Source organism: Euphorbia lathyris, chromosome 10 (assembly GCF_963576675.1).
Source record: "Euphorbia lathyris chromosome 10, ddEupLath1.1, whole genome shotgun sequence".
NCBI classification, from domain to species: domain Eukaryota; kingdom Viridiplantae; phylum Streptophyta; class Magnoliopsida; order Malpighiales; family Euphorbiaceae; genus Euphorbia; species Euphorbia lathyris.
This window is the reverse complement of record NC_088919.1, coordinates 64,174,409-64,191,931: the sequence shown is the minus strand read 5'-3', so window position 1 is coordinate 64,191,931 and position 17,523 is coordinate 64,174,409. Positions and strand designations below refer to the sequence as shown.

At 35.5% G+C, this 17,523-nt stretch overlaps 1 protein-coding gene across 5 annotated transcripts; it reads right to left on the bottom strand.

Annotated features, from left to right (window-relative positions):
• Window positions 1-10,890: 10,890 nt before the first annotated feature.
• LOC136209771 (small RNA-binding protein 11, chloroplastic) lies at window positions 10,891-17,523 on the bottom strand. 5 transcript variants are annotated; one of them, XR_010677661.1, is made up of 6 exons: window positions 17,266-17,523; window positions 14,436-14,504; window positions 14,248-14,354; window positions 13,981-14,156; window positions 12,556-12,724; window positions 10,891-11,852 (listed from the first exon to the last, which is right to left on the bottom strand). XR_010677661.1 is itself a non-coding variant. In XM_066001356.1 (4 exons), exons 1-4 carry the CDS (start codon window positions 17,360-17,362, stop codon window positions 14,052-14,054), a joined length of 378 nt encoding a protein of 125 aa, XP_065857428.1. In that variant the 5' UTR covers window positions 17,363-17,523; the 3' UTR covers window positions 13,774-14,051. The 5 variants fall into 5 exon arrangements, 1 of the variants encoding a protein (XP_065857428.1); XR_010677660.1 differs by lacking the exon at window positions 12,556-12,724 and having other exon boundaries at window positions 10,891-11,208; window positions 11,641-11,852; XR_010677659.1 differs by lacking the exon at window positions 12,556-12,724.

Here is a 17,523-nt window from a genome sequence, read left to right as displayed (position 1 = left end):
CTCTTGTAGCGTAAATCCGTTAAACAGCAGTAATCAACTTTGTCTCCATATCACCGATCTAGAAGGTTACTACACTAGAGGAGCAATCTCCGTTGTTTCACGAAATAAAAACGCTATCGAGAACAGAAAGGGGACGGCGGCTTGGAAGAGGGAACAGAGTGAAAATTATTTTGTGCAGTATCTCTAAATATTGTGTTATTAGGATAGATTTAGCGTCCATAACTATCTATTTATAACTAAGTTAAATCTAAATGCCTAATCGTAATCCTAACTGATTAGATTACGGAGGTATCATAAATAACAAACTTGTTTACTCCATTTATTACTCTAGCTAGTAATATGGCGAACTTATTCTCTCAATTAATAAACAATTTTTCTGCCATTAGCAGCTTTTTTAAAACCTCATTTTATTTTATTTTTAAGTTAGCAAAATGCACATCCAAATTTGTTTATTTTATTATATAAGTACCCAAGTTTTTTTTTTCAAATCACACTTTTTTTTTCAAATCCAACTTATCTTAATTATATAAATTAATTGTTTCATTAATTATCATAAAATATATGTTATTTTGTTTAAAAAATAATTATACACTTAAATTAAGTGAATTACTATACACAGCCACAAATTCTCACCCCTAGTCCCGTGAAAAGATCGAAATACCCTTTAGACAATTTTTAGAATTCTCAAATCCTCTCAAACAACCTAAACTCTCTTTAATCTAATCCGGACTAATTTATCAATAAAACATGAATCGGTAAAGGAAAGGGGCCTATGATACGTATTTCCGTTTGATTTTGATGTTTTTTAAACGTTTTTTGCATCGGATTTTGCTGTTATTCAAAATTAGAATCGGGACATGGAGCGTGTGGAGATCACGCCGTCACCTCTGGTGCGGCGTATGAACATCACGCCGCACCACAGGTGAAGGCGTGATAGCCTCACGCTTCACCACAGGTGACGGCGTGATATTCATACGCCGTCACCTGTGGTGAGGCGTGATGTTCATACGCCCTCACAATGGTGACGGCGTGATGTCCATACGCTCGTGTGGCGTATGGGCAATTTTTTTTTTAATTTAGTTAAATTTAATTAAATTTTTGTTATTTTTAATTTGTTTAATGTAGTTTAACTAAATTTTTATATTGTAAATTTAATTTGTTTAAGTTTAGTTGTTGTAAATTTTATTTTGTTTAACTAAATTTTTATTTTGCTAATTTATTTTGTTAATTTTAGTTAATATTTATTCATGAACTTATATTATTGTTATGGGTTTTAATTAAAATTGTATGTTATTTACAGGTTTTAATTAAAAATTGTGTAGCTTGAACACGTAACAGGTATTTAAGGGTTTAATTGAATAGCAGACTAATTTTTTTTGTTCTTCCGACACGCGGGCGTGTGGCTATCACGCCTCACCGTGTGGTCGGATGTGATGGCCACACGTCACACCGTGTGGTTGGACGTGATAGCTACACGTTCGACCACAAGGTGAGGCGTGTGACTATCACGCCCGACCACACGGTGAGGCGTGATAGCCACACGTCCGTGTGTCGTGAAGGCAAAAAAAGAGGCTTTTTCCACCCAAAATCAATGAAAGGGCATTTTCGTCCTTTCACGGGACTAGGGGTGAGAATTTGTGGCTAAGTATAACAACACCCTAAATTAATCGTGTAGAAAATATATATTTACTAGTTTTTGGCCCGTGCGATGCACGGATTCATCTTAATATATAAATATTAATAAAAATATAATCTAATAATTACAATTAATGACATAAAGGTTCTATATAAATTAAATATTATTATTTTATTTTCACATTTACTTTAAATAATCTTCTTATAGATAAATATAATAATAATAAAATTAAAACTAATATATTATATATTATATTATATTTTTTTATCAGTAAAAAAGGAGGAAGTGACACCTCAGTTCCATCGTTACTGTTTTATATTATATATAGAAGATAGATATGTAGAAAATTGTAGAGATTTTAGGGATTAATTTAAATTATGTAGAACTTTTAGATATAGTACGGATAAAATAATATATTAAATTTAAATAATACAATATATTAAAATTAATATATTAAATTTTTTATCACTAAAAAAAGAGGAAGTGACACATCAGTTCCATCGTTACTGTTTTATATTATATATAGATTATTAATAAAAAGATGTGATTTGATAGTGCATTTTCCGTGATTGAGTGATTGTAAAATTTAATTATTGAAAAAAATAATATAATAAAATGGTTCTATATTAATAATATGGGTAATTAATTTATTAGTCCTTATATTTTGACAAAACACACTGTTTAATCCATGTATTTTAAAAAACACACGGTAAAGTCCTTAACGTTTTTCTCGGTGAACTGTTTAGTTCCTGCCGTTAGACTCTCATGAAGATTCTGTTAGTCAATTTGGATTTGCGTTCTTCTTTTCCTTTATTTTTCTTTCCTTTAAACTTTAATGCATCTGAAATCAACTTTGAGTGTTCTTCTTCTTGATTTTCTTCTTAATCGTTCAAATTCATAAGCATTGGGTCTGTTCTTTTTCTTGTTCTCCATTCAAATAGTTTCTTCTTTTAAATTGGATTTCTTCTTCTGAAGTTTGAAGGTAAATAGTAAATGGTAATTTAGTCATTTCTGAAGTCATAAACGGTAAAAAAATCTAACAAACAGACGGAAGGACTAAACAATTCACTGAGAAAAAGGTTAAGGACCTTACCATGTGTTTTTGAAAATACAGGGACTAAACAGTGTGTTTGTCAAAATATATGGACTAATAAATTAATTACCCTAATAATATATTGGTGCCTTCCTGTTAATTTCTGAAATAACACAAGAGATAGCTGAAAGGATTGATTTATTCAATGAGTAAAAGGGCTATATATAGCCTTACAGAGCTAAACAGAAAAAAACCACACTTCATAAGCTAAAGACGTGGGATTTACAAAACAGAAAATAAACAGATATCTTATTCCTAAAGAATAGGACTTCCTAAAGAGGTGGAACTCTCTTAACAACTAAAAGACTAGTTCAAACCTATAAAATATCTAACAATCCCTCCCTTAAACTAATTCATCTGAACTTAGCTTATCTTTGTAATCTCCATTAATCCCAGCATGGTATGAAGTTTCTCAAACTGCTCCAACTTCAAAGGCTTTGTCATGATATCTGCAAGTTGATTCTCAGATGCGCAATAACTCAAATTAACAAGTCCATCATTCACCAAATCTCGGAGAAAATGAAATTTCACATCAATATGTTTACTTCTCCCATGGAACACTGGATTTTTGGACAGTTGTATGGTAGAACTATTATCACACATGATCACAGTCCTTGCTTTCTCTTCAATTCCAATCTTTTCCAATACTCTTCTGATCCAAATACATTGACACGCACATAGGGCTGCTGCTATGTATTCTGCTTCCGTTGTTGAGAGAGCAACTACTGGTTGTTTCTTTGAGGCCCAAGAAATTGCCCCAGACCCCAACATAAAAGCAAAACCAGAGGTGCTTCTTCGATCATCTAAATCGCCAGCATAATCACTATCAGTGAAAGCCATAAGCTTCAAATGCTTCAAGCTGCTTTCTTCCCTCCTATAGAAAATTCCCAGATTAATGGTTCCTTTCACATATCTTAGAATCCTCTTTGCTGCAAGCCAATGTGACATGGTAGGACTATTCATGAATCTGCTTATTAAACTAACACCATACATCAGGTCAGGCCTAGTAACAGTTAAATACATGAGACTTCCAACCACCTGCTTGAATTTAGTTTCATCAACTCTAACACCACCTTCATCTTTGCGTAGCTTCATTCCCGGCACCATCGGATTTCTAACAGCATTACTGTCCTCCAAACCAAACCTTGTTAAAATTTCTCTTGCATATTTCCTCTGACAAATGAATATCCCACCTGCACTTTGTTTCACTTCTACTCCAAGAAAATACTTCATTCTTCCCAAATCAGACATATCAAACTCCAACATCATAGAATTTTTAAATTCATCACACATGTTCTTATCATTCCCAGTAAATATTAAGTCGTCAACATAAAGACTCACTATTAAGATTTTACCTCCTTTTGATTTAGTGAACAAAGTATGTTCGCTGGGACATCTTTCAAATTTTTCGCGTACGAAACATGCTTCAATTTTGATGTACCAGGCTCGGGGTGCCTGTTTAAGGCCGTATAAATCCTTTTTCAGCCTATAGACTTTCTCCTCTTCTCCTTTCTTTATGAATCCCTCGGGCTGCTGGACAAACACTTCCTCTTTAAGCTCTCCGTGAAGAAATGCGCTATTTACGTCAAGTTGAAAGATTTGACAACTGAATTGAGCAGCTACTGCAAGAATCATGCAAATAGTGTCAAGTCTTGCCACCGGAGCAAATACCTCGGTGTAGTCTATTCCATGGCGTTGCGCATACCCTTTTGCTACGAGCCTCGCTTTGAATTTGTCCACATCGCCATCTTCGTTAAGCTTTGTTTTGAAAACCCACTTGACTCCTATAGGTTTGATTTCTTTAGGAGCCACAGTAAGCTCCCATGTTTGGTTCTTCTCAATAGCTTCAATTTCAGACGACATTACTTCCCTCCATTTTTTATTTTTTACTGCTTCTTCAAACGAAGTCGGATCATTCTCCGTCACCATCATCAAAGCATTTAAGTTTTCTTCATTTGAAAAACATTCCCCAGTCTCATAATCTGCCATCCAACCTGGTATCCTTCTTTCTCGCACACCCCTCCCTTCATCCATATCACTATCATCAAAGTTGTATTCATTTGGAGGTGAGGTTGTCAGACTACTTGATTTGCTACTTCTACAGGAATTGTTGCTGCTACTTGAATTATTGGGACTGCTGGAGCTGTTGGAGCTGCTGCTCAAATTGCTACTTCCACAGGAATTGTTGTTGCTACTTGAATTATTGGGACTGCTGGAGCTGTTGGAGCTACTGCTCAAACTATTGTTTGAAATTGTGCCATCAGCTTCATCATTTTGATCAGCTACATTATTGCCTTCATCTTCATCTCCCCATTCAAGTACATCCTTTCTCGATTCTTCATCAGATTTGCCCCAATCCCAATCTTTTTCTTCTTCAAAGACAACATCTTTACTGACAATGATCTTTTGTAAGTTTGGATCATATAATCTCCATGCTTTTGATTCATCGCTTACTCCGAGGAAGACACATTTTTTGCTCTTGTCATCTAACTTGCTCCTTATTTGATCTGGAATGTGGACATGTGCTACACATCCAAAAATTCGAAAATATTCCACCATTGGTTTCTCACCGCTCCATGGCTCTTCTGGGGTCTTGTTTTCAACAGCTGCTGTTGGGCATCTATTTTGAATATGTACACACCATTTTGCAGCTTCTGACCAGAACAATTTTGGGACTCTTCTTTCATTTAACATGGATCGGACAGCGTTCATAATTGTTCTGTTTCTCCTCTCTGCAACTCCATTTTGCTGGGGTGTGTAAGCTGCTGTCAATTGTCTGCTGATGCCCTGTGATTTGCAAAATTCTCCAAATTCATTGGAGGTGAATTCACCACCTCTATCTGTCCTTAAGCAAGTTATGAAAGCACATGTTTCCTTCTCAACACTAGCTTTAAACATTTTAAATGTAACAAAAGCTTCTGATTTTTCATGTAAGAAGTAGATCCAAGTTTTACGGGTAAAATCATCGATAAAACTTAGGATATACCTCTTGTCACTGTGCGAGGCTGGTTTGATGGGGCCACATATGTCTGAGTGTACAAGTTGAAGTTGTTTTGATGCCCTCCATAGACTTCTCCTTGGAATGGATTCTCTGTGTTGCTTTCCAGTTAAGCATGTAGTACATATCTGCTTAGGAGATTTCAAGCATGGCAGGCCAACCACCATCTTTTTGAATGCCAACGTTCTCAATCCTTTGTGGTTCAGATGTCTGAATCGACAATGCCACAAATGAGTTTCTTTCTCCGACGTATCTTCAACTTGTAAACACATTGAGTTTCTTTGTGGCATAGATGCAAGCAGAAAAAACATTCTATTTCCACTCATGTTGGTTTGCATAATTAATCCTCTTCTAGGATGATACACTTTACAAGCTCCATCACGAATTAGAATGGCTAATCCCTTTTCTTGGAGTTGTCCTATGCTTAATAAGTTGTTTTTAAGCTCAGGAATGTAATAGACATCAGATATTACCTGAGTTATACCATTCACTTGCACCTTTATACTCCCCTTTGCTACCACTGCCATTCTCATATCATTGCCAAGCTTCACAGTTCGATTGAAGTTTTCCTGCAAATCTGAGAACCACTCTTTATTGCCTGTCATATGGTTGCTGCAGCCTGAATCGAGGAACCAAATCTCCTCTTTTTTTGCTTGATGAGACTCTTCATAAGACATCAGCAATAACTCTTCTCCTTCCTCTAATTCGGCATAATTAGCCTTTTTGTCCCAATCTGGACACTCATATTGAAAGTGTCCCAAATTGTGACATTTGAAACATTCAATTGTAGCTTTATTTAGGGGCTGCCTTCCTCTACTTCTGCCACGTCAAATATCAAGGGTCCACGAAGGTGAAACGGGCACAACTTCAGGCGTTGAGAAGAGAGTTTGAGCTGCTGGCTATGAAAGAAGGAGAAAAGGTCGACAGCTTCTTGGGGCGAACTTTGAACATAGTGAACAAGATGAAGTCGAATGGAGAAACTATGGAGCAGAGCACGGTAGTCAGTAAGATATTGAGATCATTGACTACTAAATTTAACTATGTTGTTTGCTGGATAGAGGAATCAAATGATCTCAGTACCTTGAGTATTGATGAATTACATGGAAGCCTACTTGTTCATGAACAAAGAATGCAAGGTCACCAAGAGGAAGAACAAGTGTTGAAAGTGGCCCAAGATGATCGATTTGGCAGAGGAAGAGGTCGAGGCATGTTTAGAGGGGGACGTGGCAGAAGTAGAGGGCCCCTAAATAAAGCTACAATTGAATGTTTCAAATGTCACAATTTGGGCCACTTTCAACACTTGTTCTTCCTCTTGGTGACCTTGCATTCTTTGTTCATGAACAAGTAGGCTTCCATGTAATTCATCAATACTCAAGGTACTGAGATCATTTGATTCCTCTATCCAGCAAACAACATAGTTAAATTTAGTAGTCAATGATCTCAATATCTTACTGACTACCGTGCTCTGCTCCATAGTTTCTCCATTCGACTTCATCTTGTTCACTATGGTCAAAGTTCGCCCCAAGAAGCTGTCGACCTTTTCTCCTTCTTTCATAGCCAGCAGCTCAAACTCTCTTCTCAACGCCTGAAGTTGTGCCCGTTTCACCTTCGTGGACCCTTGATATTTCTGCCTCATTGAGTCCCAGATGGCTTTTGATGTTCTTTTGTCAAGAATTGTTTCCAGAACTTCTCTATCAATTGCCTGAAACAGAAAATTCTTGACCTTTAGATCCTTGAGCTTGGCTTCTTCCAATAACTTCTTTTGCGCCTCACTTGCCGGTGCCGTCCCGATTGCTGCTGCCGGAATTCCTTCCTCCACCAGGTTCCACATCTCTTTGCTCCTCAGAAAGTTTTCCATTGTCATCGACCAAAAATCGTAATGACCATCAAACTTCGGAATAGATGCTTGCACAAACTTGTCAGAGTTTGTCATTTTCACACACCCAATTTGACCCGGTGTTTAGCTCACACTCTCTCAATTCACACACCCAACTTTGGCCCTTTATACAGCTCTTATACCAAATGTTAATTTCTGAAATAACACAAGAGATAGCTGAAAGGATTGATTTATTCAATGAGTAAAAGGGCTATATATAGCCTTACAGAGCTAAACAGAAAAAAAACCACACTTCATAAGCTAAAGACGTGGGATTTACAAAACAGAAAATAAACAGATATCTTATTCCTAAAGAATAGGACTTCCTAAAGAGGTGGAACTCTCTTAACAACTAAAAGACTAGTTCAAACCTATAAAATATCTAACACTTCCATGGTTACTTTGTTTTTGACAAAGTAACTCATATTTTGTGTCTTTCACCATTAGATAATGGGGTGTAAAATTCATCTAATGGTGAAAACACACAAAGTAAAGCTTACTTTGTTAGAGCATCTCCAACAGCCTCTTAAATTGGCTCTTAATTTAAAATTTAAGGAGAGAGAATAAAAATTCAACTCCAACAGCCTCTTAGTGGCTCCTCAAATCACTAAGAGCCTCTCTATTAATAGAGAGCCTCTCTCCACCTCTTAGTGCCTCCTAAATTCATTTTTTATTAATAATTTATCATTAAAGAGTCTCTCTCCTTTCACTATTGGCAAATGTAACAATCATTGATAATTTTAATTATAAAATAACATATAAGGAGTGAATATAATGAGTATTGTTGGAGATGATATATCTTAGTTACTCTTAAATTACTAAGAATCAATTATTTATATTATTTTTAGAGAATGTGATGAGGGCATTCCTTCCCTAAGTCCAAACCCGGAGCCAAGAGACGTGACGCGGGGGAGACCATCCGAAGAGGGCGAGAGCAAGGGATTCCAACATAGCACGCGGGGCGTGCCTCCTCATGCGCGGAGCGTGGGAAGCTCTGTTACCGGAGGAAAGTCCAGTAGCCCATCTACGCGGGGCATCCCACCATGTCCAGGAGGTCAACCACGCGGGGCGTACCACCATGGACGCCACGTGTAAAACCCACCAGTCCGAGTCTTCAGGTCCAGGGGATCAAGAGCGCAGGGCGTGCGCGGGCAGAAGACTTCTCCACCAAGTTCTTATTTGTTGGGGGCCAATTCTGCCCCATATGAATTTACTATTTTGCCACTACTCATTATTTACTAAGCTACCCTTATTACTTCCCTTCCTATTTTGGCCTTATCTAGGATGCTAGAATGGAAACCTTACTTGAGGGCTTTGGGGTCCTTTCCCTCTTATTTTGATGGGGCATATAAACTATTCTGATCTCTAACTTTTTATGAAATTGAAAATCAAGCCTCCATGCTTAAGACATGCTGGTTGATCAATTCAATTATCGGAAAGTTCTCTCCCGAGAGTGAGAACTTGGTGTCAGTAGAAAAAGTAAGGAAAGCCACTAGGAGTATGGCATCTGTTCTTTCTTACCGTCGCCTAAGGTTTCACATTGTTTTGGGTTAACTCAACCTTCAAGTCTAGTTTGATAAAATCGAAATCTTTGTGAGTTTACGATTAAAACTCTCAGTCGACTTCAATCTATATTAGAGTGTACTAAGAGTCTCTTGGAGATGTTCTTAAAAACAAAGTAAACATAGCCTAACCATAATATATTAATGATGTAACGTGTTTATTGAGTGGTTCTGTAATTGAATGAGGTGGGTATAGATTGCTTTTGATAGTAAATTGCAGCGTTTGAAATATATACACGTTTTTCCTTTTTTTTTTTTTTTTGATAAAAAAATCAAATCTAGAGTTAATACAAGTAGGGTATAGATAGAGACCGAGTGGGGGATAGGTCAGTTAGCATTGAATGAAGCATCAACGGTCAGATGAAAACAAATCTGGAGTCTATTTTAATTTTTAAAGCATCATCCAGAAAAAGAAGACTTTTATCTTATCCTCCCACTAAATAAAAATGACTTTTGAAAACAATGGCAAGCATTTATTCAACTCTTTCTTAGAATCAAGGGAAGAATTAGGAAGACTCATAATTCATAAGAAATCACTTTGTGATTTGGTAATCCTTGACTGACTTTGTACCATAAATCATTTTTAAGTTGATAAATAAATGAGCTGAGCTGAGCCGAGCCGCTAAAAGCTCAGTCATGTTTGGTTTAAGCACAACGAAACTCGGTTTAATAGCTCGTGAGTAGACTCGATTATAGTGATATTTCTAAATGTCTTACATCAGATGTTTAACAAGGTTGAAGGTTCAAAATTGGCAAATTCATTTGTTGAATCTCTATTTAGTCCAAAACTTCAATAGTAAAAATATTCTCGTGCAATAGAATTTATGGGATGCAAAGAAAATAAGAAATATGCTCCGTCACGTGTCAAAAAAAAAAATATGCAAAGAAAATAAGAAATATGCTCCGTCACGTGTCAAAAAAAAAAAAATATATAACTTTTGAAAGTTTACTAGACAATAGAAGTTTTGGAACTATTGAATACAATAGCAAATACATGATTGGTTTATTGGGAGGACCAATTTTACACGTACGTGCATATATTTTTTTTTTTCTAAATCGAATTTGCTCAAATTTTTTCCTTATATATACGTGTTATTATTTGAGTGGTCCAGTACTACTTTTTACGTACAGTGTAAAATTTTCCAAAATTAATCTAGATTTAGACTACACAAATAATCCATTTGAACAAAGTTAGAGAAAATTATCGTCTATCATATGCTAATCAAGTTGGATTTTGTAATTAATTACAAACGCAATGAGTTAATTAACTACTCCGAACTTTAATTTGTCAAAAATTAGAAATTTAGACACGGACGTGACATAAGGAGTCGAAACCATCCATAATAGGGATAGTTCCAATAGTCAGGTGTAGTAGGAGGTGGTTCTGATGGCCAGGGGAACTTCCTGGCTGCCATTGTCTCCACCCCTGATTGAATACAATTGGACAAGAATAGAAGGTTATTGAATATAATTAGCATAAAGGTTTATCTAGCCCATGTGGTATTTAAATTTTTATCATTTATCCCGTAAGTTATCATCCGGTAACATTTGCCCCTATAGTATTCCTATATGTGACATTTAACACATTTTTTAATAAAAATTTATCCAATTTGTTAATTTTTCTTACATAAAACAATTTTTGACATGTGCTATATACATATAATAATTGTTTTAATTATTATTTTCATATAGACTTTATATGTTAAAAATAAGAAAAAAAAAAAATTCCGCAATGAAATAAAGTTTATCTTTTAAACACATTCTTCTTATGTGACCGTCAGTTCCACAAGATAATTATGTAATAAAACCAGAAAACCCTAATTATACACAATTATCTGTAACTTGACCCCAAAGTGAGAGCACTAATCTAGGGACCTCAAAGTACATTATTACGAATGAAGGGTCAAAATGTCTACAGACAGGGTCGGTTTAATCTAAATCAAAGTTTAAATATCAATTTAATCTAGAAAGACGGGCAACTTCTGTCTAGCGGTCATGGGAAAGTCAAAACTTATATATAATAAGTCAATACTGAGCCGGCCTCTGAAGTTAGCAAAAATTAACAAATTAGTCCAAAAGCAATCAGTTTTAATACTAAAAAAGTTTGTTAAATTTAAACTAATTTATCAAATTTTACCAACTTCGGAATTGTGTTGATACTTAAACTTCGATTTGGACTAAACTGACCCTATCTGTCAACTTCAACTTTAATTTCAACTTCAGGGGCCATTTGACCTTTAATTCACATAATTACACACCAACTTGACCTCAAAGTACTGCTCTCAATGTGCTAATCTAGCGACCTCAATGAATTAAGGGTCAAAATGGCTCGAAGTTTAAGTATTAACTCAAGCTCTTAAGTTAGCAAAATTTGACAAATTAACCCAAAAACAATCAGTTTTAATACCTAAAAGTCAATTCAATTTTAGCTAATTTATCATGTTTTGACAACTTTAAAACTGAGTTGATACCTACCCTTCGATTTGCACTAAACCAACACTGCAACTTCGAAGGACATTTTGAGCCTTGATCCACATAATTACACACCAACTTGACCTCAAAGTACTGCTCTCAACTCAAGTGCTAATCTAGTGACCTCCTCCAAGTACATAATACACAGCAACATGGCTTCAAAGAACTGCTCTCATGTGCTGTCACATTAATAGAACACACCGCACAATAAATAACTGAAAAGGAAAGATAAAATCGCTGTCACAATTAATTAAAATAGCAAGATTCACGATTCGAATTTTACGAGTGAGTCGGTTCTGTTTCAGGCCGACTGAATCGAAATTGATCAGGAATCGATGGGTGAATTGTCTGAATCGAAGGAATCATCCCATTCCATGGATTCAGGAATAATGTGAAAAAAAAAATCTCAATATATATCTATTTATTTAGGAATAGATAGAAATTAGAATTCAAGTCTTCTTATATGTCACACGGAGGACCACCAAAACACATTTTGACATGTGTAGTGTGATTTCACTAAAAAAAATATAATGGCAGGTAGGACTGTAAATGAGTCGAACCGTGCATGAACAGTTCGGTATTCGTCTCGATAAAAACTCGATCGATTTATAAACGAGCTGATTTTTTAGCATGGTAAAGTTCGGCTCGATTTATAAACCAGCCGAGCTTGAACACGGGGAAACTCGACTTAAAAGCGTGCGACCAGACTCGATTATAGATTCATAATCAAACTCATAAGCAAACTCGATTATAAATTGAAGTTTAAGTATTAACTCAGCTAACAAAATTTGACAAATTAACCTAAAAACAATCAGTTTTAAATATCTAAAAATCTGTTAAATTTTGGCTAATTTGTCTTGTTTTGTTAAATCTTGGCTAATTTATCAAGTTTTGCCAACTTCAAAACTGAGTCGATACCTCCATTTGCACTAAACTGACACTGCAACTTGGGAGCACATTTTGACCCTTTGATTCACATAATTACACACCAACTTGACCTCAAAGTACTGCTCTGAGGTGCTAATCTAGTGACCTCCTCAAGTACATAATACACAGCAACATGGCTTCAAAGTACTGCTCTCATGTGCTGTCACATTAATAGAACACACAGCACAATAAATAACTGAAATTGACGGAAAAGGAAATATAAAATGAGCTGAAAAACTCTCAAACTCCCCAAGGAAATAAACTTCCCTCTCAAACACTCAAAAAGGTATTTATTGATACAATTCTTCCTCTTCCTTCCCTCCTCCACAGTTTACACCTCTGTATATACTAACTAAAGCCACTGTTATTCGAATTGTACGAGTCGAGTCGAACTGGCTCTGTTTCAAGCCGACTCTATGGGATGAATCAAAATTGATCAGGAAAGGTGGTGAATTGGCCACTCGGTGGTGAATCAGACGAATCCACCGTGTTCTGATTCCATCTATTCAGGAATAATGTGGAAAAAGATCTGAATATATACCTATTTATTTAGGCTTAATAGGTCATTTGCCCCCTAAACTTGTCCAAAAAAACTTGATTGCCACCTTGAACTTTCAAAGTCCCAATAACCCCATCAACTTGGTTAAAATGTAGTCAATTAATCACTCAGCTGCAAAGAAGTAAGCTGCGGAGATGTGTTGTAGTCATCTTGGAATATTATTACATAATTCACAACGTAAAACTTGGCATGATATGCAGTTATATCAGAGTTGGGGTTAGCTACACACAGCATCTCTTTCTTACCCTTCAGGTGGTAACAGGAAAGCTCTCTAATAAATCACTAATACATACAAAATTTATTAAATAAATTGATTAAAAGGATAAAATTATAGAAAAAATGAGAATTTACCCCGGACAAAATGGGTATCTACACAAAGGATAGATTCAAACATATTAAAAAGAAAGTTCTTACTTGCTCAACTGTAAAAATCTATCCTCTGTGATGCTCAGAGCCACATACATCAAACTTAATCGTTTTACTTTTTCAAGGAGCGTGCACCTTCTACATGCAGCTTATTTTTTTACAACTAAATGATTAATTGGTTACATTTTAAACAAGTTGAAGGGGTTGTCAGGACATTTTAAACAAGTTGAAAGAGTTGTTGGCACACTTTGAAACTTCTACGAATTCGGTTGCTACAGAGACTCTTCTCATCTTGTAAGTGATAAATATTTTATTTTATTTTATATTATAGTATTATGAATTTGAAAATCACAATTCACAAAATGAGTATTTCAATTCGCTAGTCGAATCTCGATTTGACAACTATGACTAGAACGCACACACTCTCTTTAACCCTATATTTCCATTAGCATATTCTCTATCACAAATTGTATGATAAATTAAAATATTACCGCATAGTAGACCAACTTTGATCTATGACTTGGTCTGTGACTATCTAAATCTTTCTTCTATAGTCCATAGTTCACGCCTCGGATGGTTGCGGAGGTCCTCTAGCAATTGGTATTTCACCAGCAGTACTAAGCTTGGGCTTGGCATAATCCACAAATATAACTCTGCCATGCAGCGGCTGTTGGATTTGATTTAACCCGTTATAAATCTTAATTTTCAAACTCAATATGGTCGGATCGAAAGAAGATAGGAATTACGATATAACTTACCTTTCCGTCCATCTCGGTTAAAGCCGTGTAGGCTTCATCTCCAGATGCAAAAGTTACAAAACCAAATCCTTTTGGTTTGTTTGTGACTCTGTCAGCAACAATTTTAGCTGGGACAACAGAATGAAAATGGATAAGTTAAGGCGAGTAAGCTCGATTATAGTCTTATAGAGTAAGTAACCTCAACGTACCTTCAACGACTTGACCATACTGAGAAAATGCTTCAGATAATCCGTTTTCTGTAGTGTGAAATGGCAGCCCTGCAGCGAAAGAAGTTGAATGAAGATTCATGTGACCATCAAGATCTCTTATACAGCATTCGGGAACTACTAATTGTTATGAATTCACTGGAATAAAGCAGTCTTAACGAAAAAGAAACAATGGAAAACCCGTTAAGGTAAGAAATCGACAATTATCAGTTCCACCCTCAATGATCCTTCTAAGGAAATAAACATGCTTCAGATTAACTTGACTTGAAATCTTACAAGAAGCACCAATATCGGCTAGTGTTCTGTATGGAGGTGGCAATTTCTGATATGATAGCATGATTTACCAACACAATCTGACTGACACGGCTATCACTTTTCTTGCGTTTATATCATATATAATCATATGGAGCATATAGATAACATAGCATGATTTTGACACGATAATCGGAATTGACAATAACATCCCTAGTTCTGTCTTCTGTGTGACTCAATTTCCAAATAACATTTGGAACCATTATACCTAAAGAATAAGCAGATTTCTGATACAATTTCGGCACTGTCATTGTTATGAATTCACTGGCAAAAAGCAGTCTTTACGGAAAAAGAAACAATGGAAAACCCGTTAAGGTAAAAAATCAACAATTATCAGTTCCACCCTCAATGATCCTTCTCAGGAAATAAACATGCTTCAGGTTAACTTAAAATCTAATAACAAACACCAGTATTGGCTAGTGTTCTGTATAGAGGTGTCAATTTCTGATACGATGACACGACTATAGTTTTTCTTGCATTATACCATGTGTGTCATAGAACCATTGAACTAAAAGCTCGAGCTAATAGTTAAGGCCCAATCGTAGATCTTATATTAATCTCTGACATACCCTCACATGCAAATGCCTCTTGGGCTTTCAGCGTGTACAACACACGCCCATCCCACCATGTGTTTTTAATTCCACAAATTCATGAGGTTGCCCGGACTCAACCCTCGACTGTCCAAGAGGCTCTGATTCCATGTTATGGAACCATTGAACTAAAAGCTCAAGAGGCCCAATTCTAGATCTTATATTAATCTCTCACAATGTGGAACATATAGATAACATAGCATGGTTTTGACACGATAACCCGAATTGACAATGACACGCCTAGTTCTGTCTTCTGTGCGACTCAATTTCTAAATGATTCTTGCAATTCTCACAAGATAAAATAGATTTGTTTTCAGAAACTCCATGAATACATCGATCACAGAAGTTTCCTGCAAACCCGCTAAATAAATGAACCGTGAAAGTTGAATATGTTGATGTACATGATTTAACTCAACAAAAGAATAGAGAAAAAGGTGAAAAGTATTAGTAAGCTAGGACTAGTAGCCAGTTATATTACATGGAAAGGAAAACGGATACAGAAATGGAGACCGAGAAACGAAATTTGTAAAAAAATTTAGGAAACAGAAATGTGGGAAAAATGTGCAAATAATAAAAGAACAAGGATATATCTATAAATTTTTAAAACACGAGAATGTATCTTTAATTATTTATTTTATACATTAAAAGATTTACATAAGGGAAAAAAGAGATTTTTATTTTTATTTTGAACATCTAGAAAATATTAGAGATTTACTAAACATGTGATTAGCATTGATCTACTTCTGAAAACACATTACATCCTAGGAAACTAGTTTTCAAATTCTAAGAAATGAGTTTCCAATTTTTTTTAACTATGGAAACATGGATCGAAATCGTACAAGTTTCCAAAACATGAAAGGCTTTACAATCCAAGCAAAGTTTCTGTGCAAACTAGGTAACCAGATTTTTCATTGAGGAAATGCAGTCAGATAAAGAGTAGAAGAATCTCTGAGAAAACTCTTCTTTCATTAGCCTTTCAACTTTTTGTGTCCATTTCCATTTCGTTGTTATATTTTTTTTAGAAATTCCGTTTCAGTTTCCGTGCATCATAGTTAAAAAGTTATAACAAAAGAACATATCAAGAAGTAGGCTTAATACATCAGTTGCCCCCTGAATTTGTCCAAAAAGCTTGATTGGCCCTTTGAACTTATATGGTGTTTCATTAACCCCCTAAACTTGCTTAAAGTGTCATGATTAAGTCCCTAAACTAAATCTATAAAAACGTCATAAAAATGTACAAAACAGAAAGTTTGTTTTAAAGACTTAAAATCACGAATTAAGCCTTTATTTTTTAGGTTTTGAATTTTTTTACGAATTTAGACAAATTGAAATGTATGTTACTTTAAACAAGTTTAGGGGGCAAATGGATCACTGTAAGTAAGTAAGTTTAGGGGCTAATAGGTCATTTTAAACAAATTCAGGTGGTCAATTGATTATTTTAAGCAAGTTGAGGGTGCTAACAAGACGCTGTATAAGTTCATGTAAGTTGAGGAGCCAATCAAGCTTTTCGGGCAAGTTCGGGGGATTTTGATGTATTAAGCCCAAGAAGTATCTTAAAACAGAACACAAAATTACATAAAAGCATAACATAATCCAATCAAACAGAACCTTAATAAGAATAGGTTTTATGAATTATGATCAAAACAACAAGCACTGAACTGAATTATCACTTGCTTAAAACAAGCAAAACACTAAATAATATTTTACAATAAACTCATCCTAAAAAGCGAACATAGAATCAAAAGAGGCGAAACTTCTGTTCGCGAATTACAGGCAAATTTGGATCAGGCATTTCTACAAACAGTTCAATCGAGTTCGTCAAATTTGATAAAACAACATTATAGCTTCATAAAGTAATTAATGATAACCGAGAATTTCAAAGATGGAAAAGAGAATTCAGAAATAAGTACCTCCAACAAAAAGCTTAGTAGCTATGCCGCGATTGCAAATAAAAAGAGCTGAAGGAAGCAAACTGATGTTCCCGGAAATTCTCCTCAGAGCCGCCATTAGTTAACAACGTATTTCAGGATAGTAGAATCACGTATATTATGCGTCGGCAGGAGGAGAGAATTCGGGTGTTGGCTCCGATTGGCGGCTGTTAGTTATTACTTCGCCATAGTTCTTGCTCCTCAAGGATTCGAGTTGCCACGTTGCTCAAAATTATTATA